Source organism: Megalobrama amblycephala, linkage group LG8 (genome assembly GCF_018812025.1).
Source record: "Megalobrama amblycephala isolate DHTTF-2021 linkage group LG8, ASM1881202v1, whole genome shotgun sequence".
Taxonomy (NCBI): Eukaryota; Metazoa; Chordata; class Actinopteri; order Cypriniformes; family Xenocyprididae; genus Megalobrama; species Megalobrama amblycephala.
Window position 1 is genome coordinate 20,273,712 of NC_063051.1, and position 22,490 is coordinate 20,296,201.

At 36.3% G+C, this 22,490-nt stretch overlaps 2 protein-coding genes across 3 annotated transcripts; one reads left to right on the forward strand and one right to left on the reverse strand.

The window, feature by feature from the left end:
* Positions 1-1,118: 1,118 nt before the first annotated feature.
* On the reverse strand, positions 1,119-6,342 carry LOC125273995. Of its 2 annotated transcripts, XR_007186167.1 has the most exons (8): positions 5,838-6,342; positions 5,702-5,752; positions 5,110-5,469; positions 4,742-4,786; positions 4,557-4,598; positions 4,394-4,481; positions 3,793-4,030; positions 1,119-2,517 (listed from the first exon to the last, which is right to left on the reverse strand). XR_007186167.1 is itself a non-coding variant. In XM_048199966.1 (7 exons), the coding sequence occupies exons 1-7, from the start codon at positions 5,902-5,904 to the stop codon at positions 3,892-3,894; spliced, it is 792 nt and encodes a 263-aa protein (XP_048055923.1). In that variant the 5' UTR covers positions 5,905-6,342; the 3' UTR covers positions 3,314-3,891. The 2 variants fall into 2 exon arrangements, 1 of the variants encoding a protein (XP_048055923.1); XM_048199966.1 differs by lacking the exon at positions 1,119-2,517 and having other exon boundaries at positions 3,314-4,030.
* Positions 6,343-6,490: 148 nt separating this feature from the next.
* pomgnt1 (protein O-linked mannose N-acetylglucosaminyltransferase 1 (beta 1,2-)) lies at positions 6,491-20,886 on the forward strand. Its single transcript, XM_048199965.1, has 22 exons — positions 6,491-6,632; positions 6,987-7,183; positions 8,506-8,608; positions 8,832-8,947; positions 9,029-9,094; positions 9,204-9,317; positions 9,406-9,523; positions 12,523-12,621; positions 12,717-12,844; positions 13,601-13,671; positions 14,007-14,082; positions 14,201-14,284; positions 14,428-14,469; positions 14,565-14,623; positions 14,861-14,933; positions 15,157-15,285; positions 16,135-16,260; positions 16,484-16,548; positions 16,641-16,685; positions 18,517-18,652; positions 18,980-19,089; positions 19,484-20,886. The coding sequence occupies exons 2-22, from the start codon at positions 7,064-7,066 to the stop codon at positions 19,563-19,565; spliced, it is 1,962 nt and encodes a 653-aa protein (XP_048055922.1). The 5' UTR covers positions 6,491-6,632; positions 6,987-7,063; the 3' UTR covers positions 19,566-20,886.
* The last annotated feature ends 1,604 nt before the right edge of the window (positions 20,887-22,490 follow it).

Sequence of the window (22,490 nt, forward strand, 5' to 3'; positions counted from 1 at the left end):
CTGACAAAAACATTGCATGCAGCGCCTGTGGAGTGTGGAAAGTTACTGGAGTGCGCAGCCGCACATGTCTCTCACAAGGAACGTCACGGCAGTGATTGACAAGCCAGAGGGCCAATCTGCGCACGTCTCTCACAAGGAACGTCACGCAGTGATTGACAAACCAGAGGGCCAATCGTTTACGGGATGATCGCGTAAACGATTGGCTGATGTTTTTAAGGCCCTACCTTGTGCACAGATTATGTATATTAATATTATTACTTTCAGTGCACCTAATAAATAGTCTTTTATCAGTTAGTAAAGACAGTTTCAAGTAATATTGCAAAAATGTATAAAACAAAACATCCTCTTTAGCACCTTTAAGTGAATTTCATAACAAATGTCAGTAGACCGAGGAGATTTTAGAATGAGTGATTCATTCATATTCATTCCGTAAGATTTTACCTTCATGCAGCTTTGGAAATAAACTAAACTAATACAAACCGGAAGACAGAACAGAACACAACACAACACGACGAGCGCAACACTGAAACGGGGTGGGGCTACATCTATATTGTAAAGTTTTGCCATTTTTTTATTTCTGTTAACATTTATTTTATTTCAACTAACATTTTTATGGTTTTAGTTTTAGTTAACTATAATAACTCTGTTGTGAACATGGCACAATATAATCAGCCATATTGACTATGCACATACTGTATAGGCCTACCATAATTAAAAAAAAAGAAAAAAAAAAGTAATGACATATGCAAATACATTTGTTAAGGCTTGCTGGTCCTATGAGAGAGCAAAGTTAAGAGAGCAAATGCTGTAAACACTTATTCTGCTTTTAGCCACAGTGTCAGTGTGGCAGCATTTTGCCCTTCGACCTGCGTCTCCAAGGTGCCTCTCTTGAAACTGCCAGTCACTAGCAAGAGAAGCCAGGCAGGGCACTGTAGCGGTCAGACCCCCTCCCTCACCAGCAGCTGATCGTCTGTCAGCCAGCAGCATGCTAAAATGCAAGTGCAAGAGAGCGCGAGGAAGGGAGAGAGAGGAAGATCAAAGAGATATTAGAGGTCCTGATGAATAAAAAAAGACACTTTATTTCAAACATATGCGAAACCAATGCTGTTTGTTTTTTTTCTTTTTTTGCGCCAAATGCTAAATATTGCTGTAGGCCTACCTTATAGCTAAAGAAAAATTTAAATTATTTAAAAAAAAATGCAGAACTCATTAAGCTACTATATAAACTACAATATAATGAATGCATATAATGCAGACTCTAACAAAGAATTTTCAATTTTCACTATCCTTTATTTGATTTTGTTAAAACCAAAACAAACATATTTTCTCCAAATAACATCATCAGGGTTAGCATTCTTTAGTTTTTCTTTTTTAAAAATAGTGGGTTATTTTATTTATTCATTTGATTTGATTTGACTTTAATATAATGGGCGAATTGGTGTTCAAGAAATACATTAGGATAATGTGAAGACATGCTGCCCTCTAGTGTTACTTTGGGAAATATTTGACTCCTGGTAACAGAAATGTTAAAACTGAAATGTATATCATTATCATCATATCCCAGCTTAATAAGCAAACACAGTCACAATTATTTATTAATTTAAACTTTTGGTGATAATACTGGCTCCAGTTTATGTATGTATGTTTGTATATATCCTATGTTTCCTTTTATTTATGTTTGGTGATTTTATTCGCTCTGATTTTTATTTATTTATTTACTTACATACTTACTTCAAATCCAGTTTCCTGTACATAGTAAACCAGCCAAGTATAGCATAGAAATGTACTTCTCTGTCAGGTCCTTCAAGGCCTGGAGCATGTACACTAAAAGTCTGTTTGTGATGGGCCAGACAAAAACCAGGACGTGCGATCCTTGAGGTGACAGCTCCAGGAACATTACTTGAGATTACATTTTCGTTTCACTTCCCCTTTGCCAAGAGCTGCTCTGGAGAACAGTGTCTATGATGGTGACAATGTGTAAAACATGCCTGAAATCCCACTGTACTGAAACAAAAGGTCCTATCCAGGGACACACTACTGCCATTTTGTAAAAAATAAAATAAATAAATAATAAAAATACAGAATTGTCTTTTGAGCACACTTTACAGGGATGCCATTCCATCTACCAGGGTGGACATTTAACCTATGGTCATCTTGGATTGCAAGGTATTTTTCTGTTTTGTGTGCATTATTTTACATTGTCTACTCTGTACAGAGAAATGCTCAGCATTTGTGTGTAGAAGTTCTGAAATATCAATATATAGGATAAATTAGTCAACATTAGTTAGCACATTAGGTATTATGAACTACCATTGACCATTTTTCACAACATTTATCATCTTGGTTAATTATAATTTATAAATATACAACAGTTCATTGTTAATTGATCTGGATGGAGCCTCCCCAGCATCTAGCCTGTTGAGTTAGCATCATTTACTGAGCAGTGAAGGGAAAAGTGCTCACCCCTGAAGTGCTGTCTGCTGTTAAGCCAGATCTCCAGACAGGCAGGGGGCATGTCTGAGTGAGAGGACAGAAGGTTAGAGGTGGGGGAGTAGGAATGAATTATTCTAAATAGCTACCCATGCTGGGAGAATCTCAATTTCGATACTAATCTTACTACATACTGTACTGTCACATTAGGTTTTGTGCATGCAGACATGGTGCCTCACAATGCTTTTGTGCCAGGTTTGACATCATTAATACCAAACCACATTGGATCTCTTTGTGATCCTTTGAGAAGAGATGCATTTTGTTGCGACTTAAAAGCTTTAAAAGACTTAAAATATAGTGAATGAGTTGTATGGACTACTTTATTTTTGGAGCAGTATGAATCACTCCATTTTTATTGTTTTTAAGAAGTTTAGCCAAATATAATGTAAAAGTAAATTGTACAATTTGCATTTGTTTAATAAGTTCAAGGAGTTTAAAAATCTGAAAAGCATAAATTTGATCAGTTTGATTGTCTAAAATGGCCATGTATAATCTTTGAACTGAAAACAGACTGAAGAACATATTAAAATGGATTTATTTATAATACAATTTCAAGTAATACATTTTGCAATAAAGTACACAAAACTTAGTTTTGAAATGAGGAACATTTTAAAATGCATTGACATCACATGATAGTTCACAAGATAAATCATTATTTTGTTAGCATATTTTCCAGTGCATATTAAATTGCTTATAATACATTAAAATGTCCTTTTAAAATGTTAATCATTTTAAAATATCTATATTTTTATTTTATATATATATATATATATATATATATATATATATATATATATTTTTTTTTTTTTTTTTTTTTTTTTATATTACCTAAAAGTATTTTAGCACACCAAAATGCACTTTTTTATGATGGTAAGACTGACATTAAACAGTTTATCAAATGTCACAATGTCAACATTAAAAACATTAGCATTTTCAGTCAATTTTTTGATTAATGATTCATCTCTGTTATTCATTATTTATCTTTTTATTTGTTTAAATAAATATTTTTTATGTCAATACTGCATTATAAAATAACTCTACAAATTCTACAAAAACATGTTCATTACCAGCTTGCCTGGCATCCTTTGCAGAAGACCTTCTGCAATTCTCACATGTTAATTTCACATGTTAATGAATCACTCAAAAATACAAATCAATTGTCATTCTGCAATTAAAAACAGCTGACGTAAATATTCCTTAAAGACCTCTGACCCTTATCCAAAACTGATGATAACAAGCATATTCATATTCAACTGAAAACACTTCCATATGCTATTAAAATCAGTTTTGCCCATGACTCACCATATAAAGCACAGTCACTGTTTTCTGTCTTCAAAAATATAGTGTGTATCTGATAACGTCCACATTTGGAATGTGGAATGTTCAGCTGCCAGAATTTTGTTACTTGTCCAACAAATTGTCCATCTCCATCCAGGGAAGATCCCACTGGATTTCAGTCACATCCTGCTTGGTTTTAGGCATTTCCTGCTGGACTCTTTCCCTTCTAAATGCCCCATTTGGACAGACACACAATTTCTCCCTGAAAAGCATGCATAAACATTGCAGATATTTGATACAGAGAGCAATGTGACACAAAAGTAGTCAATAATATTAATATCATAGACTAATTTACAGAAACTACTGTACTAATTAGTACTTTACGAATTAGTAACTACTAATTCTCAAGGTTTGCAATGGCATAAGGGTGAATAAATATTGACACAATTTTCATTTTTTCATTGAACTGTTCCCTTATGGGTGTATCACCATTATTTTATCCAGTCTCAAAAGTAAACAACTATTTTACAAGTCTGTGATCTTGTACAGTATGAGTTTGTATGGTTTTATTTGTACGAACATGTAGGAATTCATACAAATTCACCACCAATTTGGTATAGCCTACCTGAAACCTGGAATAAGCAGCCAGAGCAAAGGAAGAAGCACCAGAAGAAACAAGATGATACAGAGCCCTGACAGCCAGACCAAAGATCCTGCATAACAGAATTTATTAGTATGGCTATAGCATAGACATTTAAATCCAATCACAGATATCCTGGATCTCATACCTGTATATGGCTTTTCATCTTCTGAATCAGCTGTGGAGTTCTCTAAAGACACAAAGTGACTGAACTGATAAAATTATTCACAGTATGTAAACACAGTGACTAAAAGACATAAAGATCTCACACATCTAACTGAAAACCAGTATATCTACACAGCCAGGTTTTGCACTGCAGAGTAACTCACTCACCTTTCATCACTGGGTGAACTGTGCTCAAGAGTATCATTTTACCATCTGGGAACAGAGATTATATGTATAGATATATGCTTATATATACATCAAAGTGTATTGCTTTGCAATATACTGAAGTATCCTTTTATGATTTTAATGAGCATTTTAAATCAAATTTCTTGAAAGCATACTTTCAGTATTTCTCAGTATTCACTTTTTTACAAAGGTAATATTGACATTAAACAGTTTATCAAATGTCACAATACAATTGTGATGATATACGATTGTAATGTATCTCCCAGCTATTCATAAATCACATATTAATAAAAAACTATTATCTTGAAATGAGTGATTTGAATCTATATTATTGCCACTGATGTTCTTACAGACCACGGTGATGTTGATGGTGTTGCTTGTCTTGTTTTCAGCAGTATTCTCACACCAGTAAAGTCCACTGTTCTTACTGTCAATGTCAATGAAATTACATTCTTCAGGCTTGTCTTTAGATTCTTTGCCATTCAACTGCAAACATCCAGATATATTTTTAGCTCCTTGATGCCTCCTCAGTATCCAGCCTGTTGAATTACCACCATTTACCGAGCAGCGAAGGGTGAAATTTCCCCCCATGAGGTGTTGTCTGTTGTCAGGCCGGACTTCTAGAGAAGCGTCTGAGTGGGAATCTTTGACTGATTCAAACTGATTCATACTTTCAAATGCTCCATGTGTGAACAAGGAAGAAAGCAGCACTGAAAAGTTATATAATGCAACAACAATATGTTAACATTTGTTTCTCCATCTAAATGAATGTATTGTTGACTTTATAAATTAATCCAGGCTTAGGACTTTTAGGATAAATTCTGACAAAACAGATCAGTGACATTTAGATCTGATTCTTGAGCAGTCAAACAATTGAGCAGTCAATTGTATTTTAATAAGAAGAGTTCATACAAGAGTTTATATTAAGAAGAAAAAGCTCACCTAAGTAACCAGCAGCTGACAGAAGTCTCATGTTTTCCTGTAGCGCTAGGTCTTTTTGAAGAGAAAAAGTGTGCATGAGAGACATAATGGCAGTGCAACACCCAAGCAAACATTTAAAGGCATTTATTTACCCCACCTTTTCCGCTGGCTAGAGATGATCTGATAAATCTGTTCACACAGTTTGTAAACTGGGAACTGGGCATTTCTTCTTTGCACTTTAAGCAGTGAAATTATAGTGACGGAAAAAGAAATGCACCCTGAAATGCATATCTGTTTGACTAAAATACAACATAAATAGCTGAAAACATAAACACCCATAGGCTATTGAAACTTCTGGAATATGTCAATAATTCTATAAATTAATGTTTTTGTTATGCTCTTTCAACCCCTCCCCACAAATCAGTTGAAACATTATTTGTTCATTTTTTTGCTAAGTTTTGTTTAGAATTTTGTCATTTGACATTTTACAAAGCCATTTATTTTTCAAATAATTAAGTCATTTTAAGCTGTTAATAATTTGTTTTGTTTTTCATAACATAAAAGTGCCTGTTAGGCCTACAGTATACAGTAATCTATTTGTTCTTTAAATGGTTATTTTTAAGCCAAATGTCACTCCTTTCAGCTAATTCTCATAATTTCCTTATTTTAATTTCATATTTTCAAACATTTCGTGGTTCTATACTTATACATTTTATTTTTAAGTGTTTTTTTTTAAAGAACTTTAATTGAGAACTTTTAGCAGGACAACAAAATAATAATTAGGGGCTTTTATTTTGAAAAGCATACAAGTGGCGCTGTCCTGCATTCTGGCTTCACAAAGCTCATTACCTGCATATGGCCAAACGTTATTAGACCCGACATTAACTAAATTACATTTATATTTTCAGGGGAGGCGGGACGTCGTTTCCGTTCAACATAACATGCTGCTGAGGTAAATGATCACTAGCCTTTATTCTGTAAAGCTTTACAATCGACAGAAATGTCAATGTCAACAGAAATGAAAGATTTGAAAGAATTTCAGCTGTTGTGCTTAGATAGCTAACGTTACCTCAGCATCTGTTTGCAAGTCACTATTAATAATTCGGTATTCATAACGTCAGGTCGTGCACATGCACGAAATGTTACTAATGCAGTTTAGCATTGCTTTTTTAGCTGCTCATCAAGCATTTGTGGTAACCTACATTGAAATTGTGCCTCCTGCATCATATTTTAACATTGCAAAGAAGATTTAAGCTGTATTTATGCCCATCATTTATAACTGCTATGATTGCACCGTGCTGTGTAGATGAAGAAGACATGATCGCAGACGTTGTCGGATGCAGGCAGGTGTTGTGATCAGGAGCAGTGGGCAGGTCTGCAGGTATGGACACCTGGACACCCAATCCAAGAGCCAAACCCTTCATCCCTCGCCAGCAGCGCAGTCTCTACCTCACCTGGAAATACAGACTCACCAACAAAAGAGCAGTACGACGAATCTGCCAGGTCAGCACATGGGATCATTTTATTATAATTGTATTATCTTGTGGTAAGCTCCATCATACAGCCTAAAGAGCAGTTTATATATAAATATAAATGTATGTGTGTGTATGTATGTTTGTACGTATATATGTATGTATGTATGTGTGTGTGTGTGTGTGTGTGTATATATATATATATATATATATATATATATATATATATATATATTACACACATGTATATACTTTTTTTTTATTCTTGTACTTTTTCAAAAGAAACATAATTTATTTTGTGTCTGCATTCATAATTTACAGCCATTGAAATAGCCTTGAAATTAGTTTTGTGCAAATGAGGATGTAAGTTAAACTACTGCATGTCTGACCATCGAATAATCAATTAAAAATAAAATTACCAATTGCCAACTGTTAACAACACACAACTGTTGATCAAAAACAGTGTTGCAATTACTGACAACATCATAAAGATTGTGGCTGGCAACAAATCTAGGAATATCACTTTTCCAAATTTGCCTCAATGAAAGTTTGGTTATCGGTTTACGTTGCAGTTATGTAACTGTCAGTTGTTATGGTTAGCTGGGCAGCACTTGATCCTGAGTGAGATTGAGGTACAGTGGGGTCCAATGTCTAAGACCATACTCAAAATCTGTGATTCAACATCTGGACATAAAGTTTTAGGATTTAAAACCAAAGAAGTGTTTTGAATTAAAAGGAATAAGAAGTATTTCTAGCCTAGGTCATTAATCAGAGCAAATTTGTAACACTTGATATGTGAACTTTGCACAAAAGCTCAGATTTTTTTTGCTTCCAGTGAAGCACCAGCTGCTTAGTGGGACATCTCAAATCATGCTTTATAACATTTATTATATATAACATATATGGTGTTCATGCTGCGCAAGTTTTGCTGTCACTAAAGCAAAGCAAATACTATAATTTTGATACTGTTCAGTGTTCATTTTGCAATTCAACTTGTACTTGAATTGTAATGTTGCTAATATAAATTGTATTACTTTACAAAAAGTATTTTCACTTAAAAGAAGTATTTCAGCATTACCCACTCATTTCAGTTATATCCAGTTGTACCCAGATGTGAGCTAAATCTGACAAAACCTCCTTAGAGATGTCATCTTTTTTTTTTTTTTAATTGTAAAAATACATAAAGTTGTCTGCTAGGGTTAGATTATAGTATTTATAACTAGCTGTATATAAAAGCAATAGAAGTCTATGAAATGTCCCCATTCAGATAGCTAAGTAAGTGTGTGTGTGTGTGTGTGTGTGTGTGTGTGTGTGTGTGTGTGTGTGTGTGTGTGTGTTTGTGTGTGTTTGCAGGCCAGTGCTGTCCTGTTTCTACTGATCACAGTGATTGTGAATATCAAACTCATTCTTGATACAAGGAGAGTTGCCAGTGAGGATGATGCGGCTCAAGAATATGGTAATGTTGATAACTGTGTTTGTGAACACTAAATGCTTTATGATACCTGATTGCCCAAGTCACAAGTTAGAAATATTAAGTAGTCTTATTAGTTAAGTTGATTTATTTCAGCATACTGTATGTTGATCAAATAACTACACTTTACTAACTTAACTTTTACACTATTTCAGTTTTGAATTAGTAACATTTGTTTCTTGTTTGATATCATTGAACGTTTTCTCAGATGATGCCCTGCCTAACATGGAAACCCCACGCAGGCCTGCCAGTGGGAGGAAGGTTTTGGATATCGAGGTGTACTCTAGTCGCTCTAAGGTGTATGTGGCAGTGGACGGCACCACTGTAAGTGATTCTGAGCCTGTTTTATGATATAACACATTTTACCTGATAACAATATCAATAATATTTGATGTGTTTTTGCAGGTGCTGGAGGATGAGATGAGGGAGCAGGGCCGAGGCATACATGTTATAGTTTTAAATCAGGCCACTGTAAGCACACACAGTCACACCTCATAATCTATTATATCTTCTTGTATTATTACTATCACTTTATGATGTCCAGTCCATCATTAAATGATTTTGTATCTTCTTCCTTTAGGGTCATGTTATGGCCAAAAGAGTGTTTGATACTTATTCTCCCCATGAGGATGAAGCCATGATCCTCTTCCTCAACATGGTCACACGTGGCAGAATTCTCATCTTCACTATTAAGGTTAAAAAAATGCCTCTCCCATCAACTCACTTGATTTCAGATTTGTGTTTTGTTTGCCTGTAAGTGCACTTTTTATTGACCTCTTCAGGATGAGGGGACTTTCCACTTGAAGGATGCTGCAAAGAATCTTCTGAAGGGTTTGGGAAGTCAGGTAGCAGTTACCTTAGGCTGGAGGGATATGTGGACTCTGGTCGTGAAGAAGGGAGGTACGGACAAAACTTTTTGGCTTTTCATTCTATTATATTAGGTATACTTATTGTCTTTGTTTTAGGGGTGTGCAGCAGAGCCTGTATCTTTTACAATCTCAAAATTATTTGTATCTATTTCTGTATTTGGATAAAATCAGAAGTGGGCGGAGCTTTAACCAGAAGTTTGTGAAATTACATGACAAGCCCGTTTTAATTCTGTTCCCTTTATAGTTTTAATTTAACAAATATGCCTTGTATATGCAGCATCTCACAGAAGTGAGTACACCCCTCACATTTTTGTAAATATTTTATTATATCTTTTCATGTGACAACACTGAAGAAATGACACTTTGCTACAATGTAAAGTAGTGAGTGGACAGCTTGTATCACAGTGTAAATTTGCTGTCCCCTCAAAAAAACTCAACACAGCCATTAGGATAAATCAGCCAAGGCTGATTTATACTTCAGCGTCGGACCTACGCCAGAGGCTCTGCGCCATAGGCTATGCGTCTGTTTTCATTTATACTTCTGTGTCGTTGTCCGCGTCGACGTGCATGCAGACCACTGGGAGGCAGTATCTGCGGTCATGTTGAGTATCAAAACAAAAGCCGAAGAAGAAGCAGCTCGTCATGTACATTGTCAGAGAAGATTACAAATAGAAACGGCAGAGAAGCGGCAAATAGGTAATGACTTTTGTTGCAGTTTGACTGTATGTGTCTTCTGAAACAGTGTTTTTTCATTCATAGTGAAGTTGAAAGTGCTCGCTCTTCTCCGAGTGCTCCGCGCCACTTTTTTTGACCCGAGGGAGGGGTTCTAGCAGACCAGTCACAGCGCTTGCGGTCCGCGTAGAATTGACGCGTTGTTACATTTTTGAAGAGGTGCATGTCAGGCTACGTCGTATGCTACGCGTGCTACGCACAGCCTATGCCGTACACTCAACGCAGAAGTATAAATCAGCCTTTAGTGAAAATGTCCAAATTGGGCCCAATTAGCCATTTTCTCTCCCCGGTGTCATGTGACTCGTTAGTGTTACAAGGTCTCAGGTGTGAAAGGGGAGCAAGTGTGTTAAATTTGGTGTTATCGCTCTCACTCTCTCATCTGGTCACTGGAAGTTCAACATGGCACCTTGTGGCAAAGAACTCTCTGAGGATCTGGAAAAAAGAATTGTTGCTCTACATAAAGATGGCGTAGGCTATAAGAAGATTTCCAAGACCCTGAAACTGAGCTGCAGCATGGTGGCCAAGACCATACAGCGGTTTAACCGGACAGATTCCACTCAGAACAGGCCTCGCCACGGTCAAACAAAGAAATTGAGTGCATGTGCTCAGTGTCATATCCACAGGTTGTGTTTGGGAAATAGACGTATGAGTGCTGCCAGCATTGCTGCAGAGGTTGAAGGGGTGGGGGGTCAGCCTGTCAGTGCTCAGACCATACGCCGCACACTGCATGAAATTGGTCTGCATGGATGTCATCCCTCTTCTAAAGATGATGCACAAGAAAGCCCGCAAACGGTTTGCTGAAGACAAGCAGACTAAGGACATGGATTACTGGAACTATGTCCTGTGGTCTGATGAGACCAAGATAAACATATTTGGTTCAGATTGTGTCAAGTGTGTGTGGCGGGAACCAGGTGAGGAGTACAAAGACAAGTGTGTCTTGCCTACAGTCTAGCATGGTGGTGGGAGTGTCATGGTCTGGGGCTGCATGAGTGCTGCCGACACTAGGGAGCTACAGTTCATTGAGGGAACCATGAATGAGCAGAGCATGATCCCCTCCCTTTGGAGACTGTGCCACAGGGCAGTATTCCAACATGATAACAACCACCAAACACAACAACTGCCTTGCTAAAGAAGCTGAGGGTAAAGATGATGGACTGGCCAAGCATGTCTCCTTACCTAAACCCTATTGAGCATCTGTGGGGCATCCTCAAATGGAAGGTGGAGGAGCACAAGGTCTCTAACATCCACCAGCTCCATGATGCCGTTATGGAGGAGTGGAAGAGGACTCAAGTGGCAACCTGTGAAGCTCTGGTGAACTCCATGCCCAAGCGGCTTAAGGTAGTGTTGGAAAATAATGGTGGCCACACAAAATATGGACACTTGGGGCCCAATTTGGACATTTTCACTTAGGGGTGTACTCACTTTTGTGGCCAGCGGTTTAGACATTAATGTGTTGAGTTATTTTGAGGGGACAGCAAATTTACACTGTGATACAAGCTGTACACTCACTACTTTACATTGTAGCAAAGTGTCATTCCTTCAGTGTTGTCACATGAAAAGATATAATAAAATATTTGCAAAAATGTGAGGGGTGTACTCACTTCTGTGAGATACTGTAACTCTTTTATTATAATGATAGATTTTTCTTTAGATATTCTTTAGATATAGATTTCTTTTTCTTTAGAATAATACTGAATGGTTACACTTTATTTTAAGGTGTCTTTGTTACACTGTAGTTATACATTTAAGTACTGAGTAATATTAAGTAACTACATGTACTTACTATAGGGTTAGGATTAGGGTTTGGCTTGGTTTTGGGTTAGTTGCATGTAATTATGCATAATTTATAGTTATTACTATATTAACTGCATGTAACATATGTAACAATGACACTGTAAAATAAAGTGTTACCTACTGAATGTTAAATAACAGAAAAACTTTGTGTACAGAGTTATGTCAGGACAATCTTGCACAACCTCAAATAGGAAGATTCTGTATGAAATAGCTTATTAGAGGACATGGAAGTTGGAAGTAAATATTGAGTGGTTGAAAATTGCTAAAACCTCGCTCATTTCATCTCTCATTCATAGAGTTCACTTCACACACTCATTGCGTAGTGATTTTAGACTTTTTACATAGCTCTGATATTGTAATCTCTCCTGACTCACTTGTTATCCAGTAAATACAAGGAGTGACTGGATTCAGTAGAATTCGTTATTTGTTTTGAAGCCATTATCTGTGCCTTTCTGAATAAGGTATTTGGCTTTGGGCACATCCCTATACTGTTTATTTTCTCAGGTCAAGTGTATGGGGAGAAGCACTCCAAGTCTCCTGCTCTGTCCACATGGGGTGATCCTGTGCTGCTGAAGACTGAGGTCCAGCTGACAGCTTCTGAAGGTATTTTTTGCCTCCATTTTAAGTGTAGAGTTCATTTGTTGCAATTACGTTAAGGATCATATCAGAGCTGTCTGTTTATGTCGTGATTATTTCAGAGGCTGAGTGCCATTGGGCAGACACAGAGCTGAACCGCCGGAGGAAACTCTTCTGCAGTAAAGTGGAAGGATATGGGAGCATTTGTAGTTGCAAAGATCCAGCACCTATAGAGTTTAATCCTGACCCAGTAAGACAAACATTTCTATTATACATGCTGTTGTATCATGGTAAATGTAGCACGGTTTTCACAAAAAAATTAAGCTGTACGACTGTTTTCAACTGTGATGATGATAAAAAAAAAAGTTACTTGAACAACAAATAACCATATTAGAATGAATTCTGAAGGATCATGTGACACTGAAAAGTGGAGTAATTGCCGCTGAAAATTCAGCTATGCCATCACAAAAATTAAAATAGAAAACCGTTGTTTTAAATGGTAATAATAGTTCACATTCAGGTTGTTTTTACTGTTTTATCAAAAAAATGCTGCCTTGATGAGCATAAATTCTTTCAGTAGTTTTATAAATTCTTACTGACCTCAAACTTTTGATGTTATAATGTCAAATACGGTAAATGCTTTAAAAGCAGATTTATTGAATCTCATGCATCAAGACATTAATTAAGTCTGAACTGCGCTAAATATTCGCATGTTTACATCAGTGTCAGATTCTGATATTTTACATTGATAAACTTTTGGTACCATGTTGTTTTTTTTATCTATGGTATCAGAAACATCACACAGCAAAATGCATGAAACCAGTTTTCTCTACAATTTTCCTTCTTTACCATTGTTTTTTAAACAGAAGTGTAAGACTTTCACTTGTTAGTGGTTGTTGTAGCTTCATTCTGAGATAAATTTACACTTATAAGCATTTAGACAGCAGAACAGAAGTTTTTGTCTTAAATCTGTGTTGTTGACTAAACCTTTCCATGTCCTGTCTAGCTGCCTAACAACAATGTCTACAACATCCCAGTAGCAGTTATAGCTGGAAATAGACCAAATTATCTCTATAGGTTAGTAAACTTACATTTCTTTGTACTTTAGCACACTACCAAACCACCTCGTATGTGCAGTTGAATGTTAAATTTGTGCACATACACACACAAAACATCACGGTTTCCACAAAATTATTTGGCACTGTTTGCAATAATGATGATAAGAGATGTTTCCTGGGCATCAGATCAGCATATTAGATATTTCTGAAAGATCATGTTACATGATCTCACATATTTTTTTTTTTTTTTTTTTTGTCCATGCTGTTTTGATTTGGCTTCAGTAGAGAAATCAGAAATTCTATAAATAAAAAAGCTTACCCTCCTGAAGTATGAGCCATGCTTTGTTTCTCTAGAATGCTGCGCTCTCTTCTTTCCTCCCATGGTGTCAATCCACAGATGATCACCGTTTTCATCGATGGATACTATGAGGTGCCATCTCCTTTTCACTTTTTTTTTTTTTTCTCTCTGTTCATTCTATTTTCTTCTCTGCTTTTGTGATTTAAATTTATACATATTTACAAAATTAACAAAAATGTTTTCTGGTTAGGAACCCATGGATGTGGTGGATCTCTTCGGTCTTAAAGGAGTTCAGCATACGCCTATCAGTATTAAGAATGCTAGAGTGTCACAGGTGATACTTTTTTTTTTTTTTTTTTTTTGAAGGATGAATACTTGACATAGAAATGTCATTGAATGGCCAGTTACAACTGATTGCTGTGGGCATGTGAATGACCATAAGATGGTACTAATGTTCTGATGTTCTTTTTGTCACAGCACTACAAAGCCAGCTTGACTGCAACCTTCAATCTGCATCCAGTAAGTACATGTTCACCTGCCTTAAATCTTGTGTAGAGTTACACTGTAAAACAGCTTGCAAGTGTCTAACTTTGGGGGGAAAAAATTGTTTTAAGGATGCAGATTTTGCCATTGTCTTGGAGGAGGACCTGGACATTTCCATAGATTTTTTCAGGTTTGAATATAATATAATATAATATAATAATAATTTTACTGAATTACACATGAAATACTAAAGGATATCCACTAGATGGTAGCAGACTCCCATATTATTTATCACAGGCTAGTTTAGAAATTTGTGGAATCATTTAGCTCAAGGAATCTTTAAAAAAAAATTAAGACAACATTTGACAGATCGTCTCTAAATGTCTTTAAATATTTGATTTATTTCTTCTCCCACATTTGTCTCTAGCTTTCTCAGTCAGACCATCCACTTGTTGCTTGAGGATGACAGTCTGTACTGTATCTCAGCCTGGAATGACCAAGTGAGTGAAGAAAAAGAGTTTCGTCTCAGTTTATTCATGCCTTGAAAATATGCTGTTTTTGTTTTTACTTTAAAATCATCTCTGGGGTAAATGTTGCCATATGCTCATTCTGTTGGTATATTTTTCTTCTGCTAAAAAGTGATTAGTGTACCATCAGCCTAAATCTTTAAATGTCTTCAAGCACAAGCAGTGCACTTGACCTTGCTGCTGTGTTGTTTTGTAGGGCTATGAGCACACAGCAGAGGACCCATCTTTGTTGTACAGAGTGGAAAGTATGCCCGGCCTTGGCTGGGTGCTTAAAAAAAGCCTTTACAAGGATGAATTGGAGCCCAAATGGCCAACTCCTGAGAAGGTGAGGCAGCCAATTCCCACATTTAGCCTATGATTTATGTCTAAATAGGACATGTTTATATATTTACAACTTTCATGCAAAACCCCCTCAAAAGTGATGTCTCATTTAGCATGATTTTCTGCTCCATTTGCACACATGGGAAAACTTCTAACAGTGATTTAATCCTTCTCTCACCAGTGGGAAGTGTTGTTCTCACTATGGAATTTAGTGTTTTGTTCTCTGATTTGAATAACATTACTAACCTTTGAAGAGTCAGTCTGGTGTGTAATGTATAATGTCTAGAAAAGACCAGAAAATGTATTTATTTAAATGGGAACATATAGTGCCTTCATTTTGAAACTATGAGAAGAAAATTGGCAGTTCTACAAACACTTCCATTGAAATGTTTGGGGTTGGTAAGATTTTTGTTTTTGATAGAAATCTCTTATGCATTAATTTAACAGTAATATTGCTTAATATTATTACAATTAAAATAACAGGTTTTTTTTATTTTAACATATTTTAAAATGTATTTTATTTTTGTGATAGCATAACTGAATTTTTCAGCAGCCATTACTCCAGTCTTCAGTCACATGATCCTTCAGAAATCATTCTAATATGCTGATATGCTGCTTTTTTGTGGATTTGTAATTTATTTATTTTAAAGAAATAAGGAATCTTTTGTAGCATATAAATGTCTTTATTGTCACTTTTGATCAATTTAATGTGTCTGCTGAATAAAAGTATACATTTCTTTCAAGAAAAAAAAATGCATCAAACTTTTGAACAGTAGTGTATCAGCTAAATATATTAAACCTGTCTCTTGTATCTTTTCTTCTTTCATCCATCCATATTGTTGCTATCCCTTAGCTATGGGACTGGGATATGTGGATGCGGATGCCAGAACAGAGGAAGGGGAGAGAGTGTGTCATTCCTGATGTCTCCCGCTCTTATCACTTTGGCATCATTGGCTTAAACATGAATGGTTACTTCCATGTAAGTGAGATGGTTATACTGACAATTGTTAACTTCTGTTGTTTACTTGTATTAACACGTCTTTTATTAACTATTAAAGTATTTTTTTCGTCAATGGAGGACTGAATCTAGGACACTGGCAATCTAGTGATATGGGGTTTATTTATTTAAAATGTGGAAATGTTATAAATAGACAATGTTTTATACCAAATTTGAGTTCAACGAATTGCATGTTTCTCTACAGGAAGTTTACTTTAAAAAGCACAAGTTCAACACAATTCCGAATGTTCCAATGAAAAATGTAGATAGGTATGTATAGTTCCCGTTGTCTCTATATTTGTCTCTTTGCCTGTTGTTTATATCCTGTTCAGTCAGTTTTGACATTCTCTCTGTGTTTACAGCTTGAAGAAAGATGCTTATGAGATTGAAATCCAAAACCTACTACGGTAATTTTATTTGAAGATTCTACTCCTGCATTGCATAGTTAAAGGGTTAGTTCACCCAAAAATAAAATTTCTGTCATTAAGTACTTGCCCTCATGTCATCCCAACACCGTAAGACCTTCGTTTATCTTCGGAACACAAATTAAGATATTTTTGATGAAATCTGAAGTAGGGTTGTGCCGATGGACGATATCATCGTCCATCGTGATGGCTGACCGACATCACGATGGAGAGACACCATCGTGATGCCACGCCCCCGCCCCGCTCCGCCCCTTTTATTCCCCTCACGTGCAACCTATTGGAAAGCCCAGAGGAGTCATTAGTTGGGAAATAAAATAACCCTTTCGCACGTAAGTTTAAAATATTCTGGCTGACCCCCCAGCGTGAGTTTTTCAAGGCGACCGTTATTTAGAACGTATCACTTTATTGTTTCCATGGTGACGCGTCATTGCTTGTCATGTCACACACCGCAGCGCTGTATGACTGATGATCTGCTTTTATTTCAGTTTTCCTTTTTTGTTCAAAATATTCACTAATTTGTTAACTATAACATGAAATATCTGATATTCCGATTGTCAAATATGTGAAAGTGGATGTGTTTTGCTGTTTAAACAACTTTGTAATGATTGCGTTAGTTGAGCTATACACGTTATGGGCGTTGCCATGTTAGTTTGTGCCGCAGGTTCTGTTGGATTCACAGCATCTTATATGTATTTAAACATCCGAAACCTAAAATAAACATTATGTGGTTGAAAACAGTGCATATTTGTGATATATGAAAAGTGCTGCGCGCGTCCATCTCTGGTTTAGCGCCAGCCAAAGCGCACATGCACATTTGAATTTGGCAATTGATCACGGGATGCACTGCACTGAACGTTCTAATCACACCGGTGTGATTGTACGCGTCAAAGGGATAAATAAAGTAATAAAGTAAAATAATGAATAATAATTATATAATAATGAAAAATTAAAATACACCCCCCACCCCAGACGCTGTCATCGTCCATCATGATGTTTTACGGTAAACATCGTCAACTGCCAATTTAGGGGACATCGCCCAACCCTAATCTGAAGGTTTCTGAACCACATATAGGCAGCAACGTCATTGCACATTTTGAGTTCCGGAAATGTATTAAAGACATTGTTAAAATAGTTCATGTGACTACAGTGGTTCAACCTTAATGTTAAGCGATGAGAATACTTTTTGTGTGCAAAAACAAAACAAAAATAACGACTTTATTTAACAATTTGAACTGTTGTCATACACAGTTGACGTAGTGAACGCAGTTCAGCGCTTCAGTGTTCTACGTCAGAACGCCGACTCATTATTGGCCGGCTCCTGTGTCAGCTTCACACGCATGTGTCGTGCTGCTCACGTGTACAGCATCGGACAATACTGAGCCGGCATTCTGACGTAAACACGGAAGCCTGCTCTGTGTTCACTAAATCAACTGCATATGTGAATAGTCCAATTGTTAAATAAATCGTTGTTCTTTTTGGGTTTTTTTGCACACAAAAAGTATTCTCGTCACTTCATAAAATTAAGGTTGGACCACTGTAGTCACGTCGACTGTTTTAACAATGTCTTTAATACCTATCTGGAACTCAAAAGGTGCAATGTCATTGCTGCCTATGTGTGGTTCAGAAACCCTTAGATTTCATCAAAAATATATGAATTTGTGTTCCAAAGATGAACAAAGGTCTTTTGGGTTTGGGATGAGATGAGTGTGAGTACCCAATGACTGAAATTTAATTTTTGGGTGATCTTTAATGTAACACCTTAAATTGCATCATTAAAACAACTGCACTTCAGTAATCATTTATGTGTTTACAGTGAGGCTGAGGTTCTGGACCACAATAAAAACCCATGTGAAGACTCATTTATCCCAGACACTGAGGGAAAGACCTTTGTAATGTTCATCAAAATGGAGCAGGAGACCGATACAAACACCTGGACAGAACTGGCAAAGGTATTTAATTTAGTTGAGGATGCTTTGTGAATATTCTTGGTTTAAATATCAGTAAGAGATTTTGTTTGGGCATCTCAAAGAAACAAGCTGTATTTCAGAGCAGGTTAGTTGCTAGTTGCCCTGCATTTGTTACAGTGGGTTGCAATGAATCTGTTGAATGAGATCTATGGCGTCTTAATATGTGAGCTAAAGGTGCAAATTATGGCTGGCTATTTTTTGAAGAGCCTGCAAGGGTAGATAAATGGCTTATAAACACTGAAATAAATAAATAAATACTGAGGCGAGAGTAGTATTAGGTTATGGCCTTATCTTGTTTATTGCTTATAGTGCCTGCACGTGTGGGATCTGGATGTACGAGGTTATCACAAAGGACTCTGGAGGCTCTTCAGAAAGAAGAACCATGTCCTTGTAGTGGCTGTTCCAATATCGCCGTACTCGTGAGTATACTTTAACAATTTATTTATCTAATTTCCAAGCACTGGAACACATTATTTATAGGTGATACAGATTTTTGTTAAAAATGTTCTATCAAAAATACAACATGAAACACTACATACTAGCTTCATTGGATTTTTGGCTTATTCTTCCTTGCAGATTTTGTTTCAGGTTGTTTAGGTTAGTCAAGAGTACAGTTGTATTATATTATATTATATTATTAAAAGCTCTCTTAAAGGGAATAAAAGCAAAACATTGAAAACTTTCCTAGGAAACTGTTTTAATTAAATTTATATTATCTTACTTTATCTTACGTTATTTTATTTAAAATGTGTGCATGTGTGTTGTTGTATTTGACTTTCTGTGCGTGACCTTCACGGCATCTTTTTCCCCCAGTGTTAAGAAGCCCAATAATGTCACCCCCATTCACCTGGAGCCAGCACCTAAAGAGGAGGGACCTCCTGTGGAACAGATTTAGAACAGTCCTAATCCCACCCAAAGGGCCCTTTCTAACCACTAAGTGACAAGGCCTATATCAGGCCGATAATGGGCCTTGTGTTACACTCTAAGGCCATTGCAAGGCAAAGTATAGGATGAACCATCCTTTGCTGGTAGCCTCTAGGAACTACAGGCTCTTTGAAACTAGAACGAAATGAGTGTGGATTTCTAAAAATGGTGTGTGACGTGACCTTCTCTTGTTGTTGGTATGTATTTTGCATTGGGAGCTTTTCCTAAGGTCATGAAATTTCATATGTTTATGCTGGAAGGTCTGACATTAGCAAAGAATTGATAGATGTTTTAAAGTATTACCAGTGCTGGTTTGAGTTACTGAATGTGACAGCAGATTACATCAAATCAGGACGCTGTGAAAAGGGATTAAGAGGATATGGCAGACGTAAGATACTTTTTTTTAACACTACTGAGTGCTTTGGGCTGTCCTGCATATACGTTTTAACTTATGCCTATTTATTTTGTCAATATCAAGATAACTAGGTTTATTTTTACCTAATGAATTCACTTTTACACAAGAAAAATGCATTAAGAAACAAAAGGCTTAAAGTTGTTTACAAATAAACTATGTACAGACATATATTTTTAGAACAAAAGATTATCACATTTTGGTGTGTGTGTGTTTTTTTTTTTTTTTTTTTTTTTTTTTTATTAGTTTAACGAGTTCTTTAGTGGCTGAAAATATACAAGCAGTGTCCCTGAACTACACTTAATAACCTTGATTGGACTGCTCAGTCGGAAACTGACAGTTTTTAAACTATAAAACTGATTTTTTTTTTTTTAAATATTGTGCTCCCTCCAGCAACAGATTTCCCAGAGAATGATAGTTGATGCTGTTCAGGTGAGATCTATGTGTCCAAACAGCCACTAAAGAGGAGCAGAGTGGAGGATTAACACTTGAAATCAATGCAATCTCAGCTGCATCATAGATCTGCCTTGTGTTAACGTGAGTTCCTGTAAGTGAAGATATGGTAAAAAATTGATTTCTTATGCAATAATGTCCAAATCATTTAATGGAGGAGATTTCAGATTAGATTGGTGTGGGTTTCAAGGATCAGTGCTGATGTCGCTGCAGACATTTTATTTGTGGTGCCACTAAACATTTTCATTGTATCTGGAACATGTGCAATACCATAATAGATTTTCTTCTTCTTTTTTTTTTCTCATCTCAACATATTTTGTACTCAAGTTTGCAGAGGTTGTGTCTAATATGTCCGATTCTCCAACAGTTTTGTATTTCTAAATGTTAAAAATTGGTTTCTTATATAAAATAAAACTCTTTTCTTACATTTTTCCCCCCATGTCCTTTTTTAATTCCCTTGGTTATGTCTTAATTAAATTTGTATTAAAGTATTGTGTATCTACAGTATTTGTTTCTTAATGTTTACAGGATACATAGTAAGGCCTGTTACTTTAAAGGTGCCATCGAACGTTTTTTTTACAAGATGTAATATAAGTCTAAGGTGTCCCCTGAATGTGTCTGTGAAGTTTCAGCTCAAAATACCCCATAGATTTTTTTAAATTAATTTTTTTAACTACCTATTTTGGGGCATCATTAACTATGCACCGATTCATGCTGCAGCCCCTTTAAATCGTGCACTCCCTGCCCCCTCTGAGCTGTCGACTATAATACAGTGCATTTACAAAGTTCACACAGCTAATGTAATATAACCCTCAAATGGATCTTTACAAGATGTTCGTCATGCATGCTGCACGCATACATCGATTCCTGTGAGTATAGTCAAAGACTATAGAATAACTTCTTAAAGTCTTAAAGGGACTTTGGTATAGTATTTATTTGGATGTTTACATTTGATTCTGAATGAGTTTGATAGTAGCTAGGCTGCAGCTAACGGGTTAAAGCTAACATTACACACTGTTGGAGAGATTTATAAAGAATGAAGATGTGTTTATGAATTACACAGACTGCAAGTGTTCAAAAATGAAAATAGCGACGGCTTTTGTCTCCGTGAATACAGTAATAAACGATGGTAACTTTAACCACATTTAACAGTACATTAGCAACTTGCTAACGAAACATTTAGAGGGACAATTTACAAATATCACTAAAAATATCATGTTATCATGGATCATGTCAGTTATTATTGCTCCATCTGCCATTTTTCGCCATTGTTCTCGCATTTACGAGACTGACCAGCGGATGTCGCTAGCGTGCCACGCCCTTCTGCTCCGCTACTCTGCGCATGCGTAGAAGTTTCTCGTTATTATGACTTACGGAATTATATATTTTTTTACTCAACTGTGGCGGAAACGGGCTTAGTATGGTGTGGGGGCATAGGTTGTCACAACGAGCGAGAAATGTCGACATGACGCTAAATCTTTTTAAACATGTTTTTTAAAAAGCCGAACAGAGGAGAGTCTGCTGGCAAAAGAACGTGACAGAGCTCGTAATAAAACGAGAATCAACACTGGCTCGCTTTTCGGCCATGGTGACACCTAAGGGAGTAGAAACCGACTTGGAGATGGCGTTTTTACTCAACGGGTAAGGCATTTTATTGAACAGATAAGTTGGCATATCTAGCTCTTTAGCATTATCTATTGTGAAAGGTCATTTCATTATGGTTGTTGTAGTGCTGGTATTTAATTTTCAATGAAGTATATAGATACAATCATGAGCCACAGTAAAGTCTTCAGCTAGTCAGCTTGATTGGTTATCTCTTAAGCCTAGTTGTGAATATTTTATGAGCAGTAGGATATTCTTCCGCACAGAGCTGAAGCACGACTAACGATGTTCTTCCGCAGGATGCATGCAGTTTTTTAACCGCTATCGTGCCAAAAGTTACACAAGTGTATCATTAACTTTTTACCATAACTTCCAAGCAGTGTTCTTGGTGTGTCTATTAAAGATTGCATATTGAAGGGTTATGTATTT

Excerpts from the sequence above, each read along its gene's own strand:
- LOC125273995 (XM_048199966.1), bottom strand. The coding sequence starts at position 5,904 with ATGCCCAGTTCCCAGTTTACAAACTGTGTGAACAGATTTATCAGATCA. Across the intron at positions 5,470-5,701 it reads GTCAGCTGCTGGTTACTTAG|TGCTGCTTTCTTCCTTGTTC; the intron begins GTGAGCTTTTTC and ends ATAACTTTTCAG. Across the intron at positions 4,787-5,109 it reads CATCAACATCACCGTGGTCT|ATGGTAAAATGATACTCTTG; the intron begins GTAAGAACATCA and ends CTCTGTTCCCAG.
- pomgnt1 (XM_048199965.1), top strand. The coding sequence starts at position 7,064 with ATGGACACCTGGACACCCAATCCAAGAGCCAAACCCTTCATCCCTCGC. Across the intron at positions 8,609-8,831 it reads TGATGCGGCTCAAGAATATG|ATGATGCCCTGCCTAACATG; the intron begins GTAATGTTGATA and ends ACGTTTTCTCAG. Across the intron at positions 9,524-12,522 it reads TCTGGTCGTGAAGAAGGGAG|GTCAAGTGTATGGGGAGAAG; the intron begins GTACGGACAAAA and ends TTATTTTCTCAG.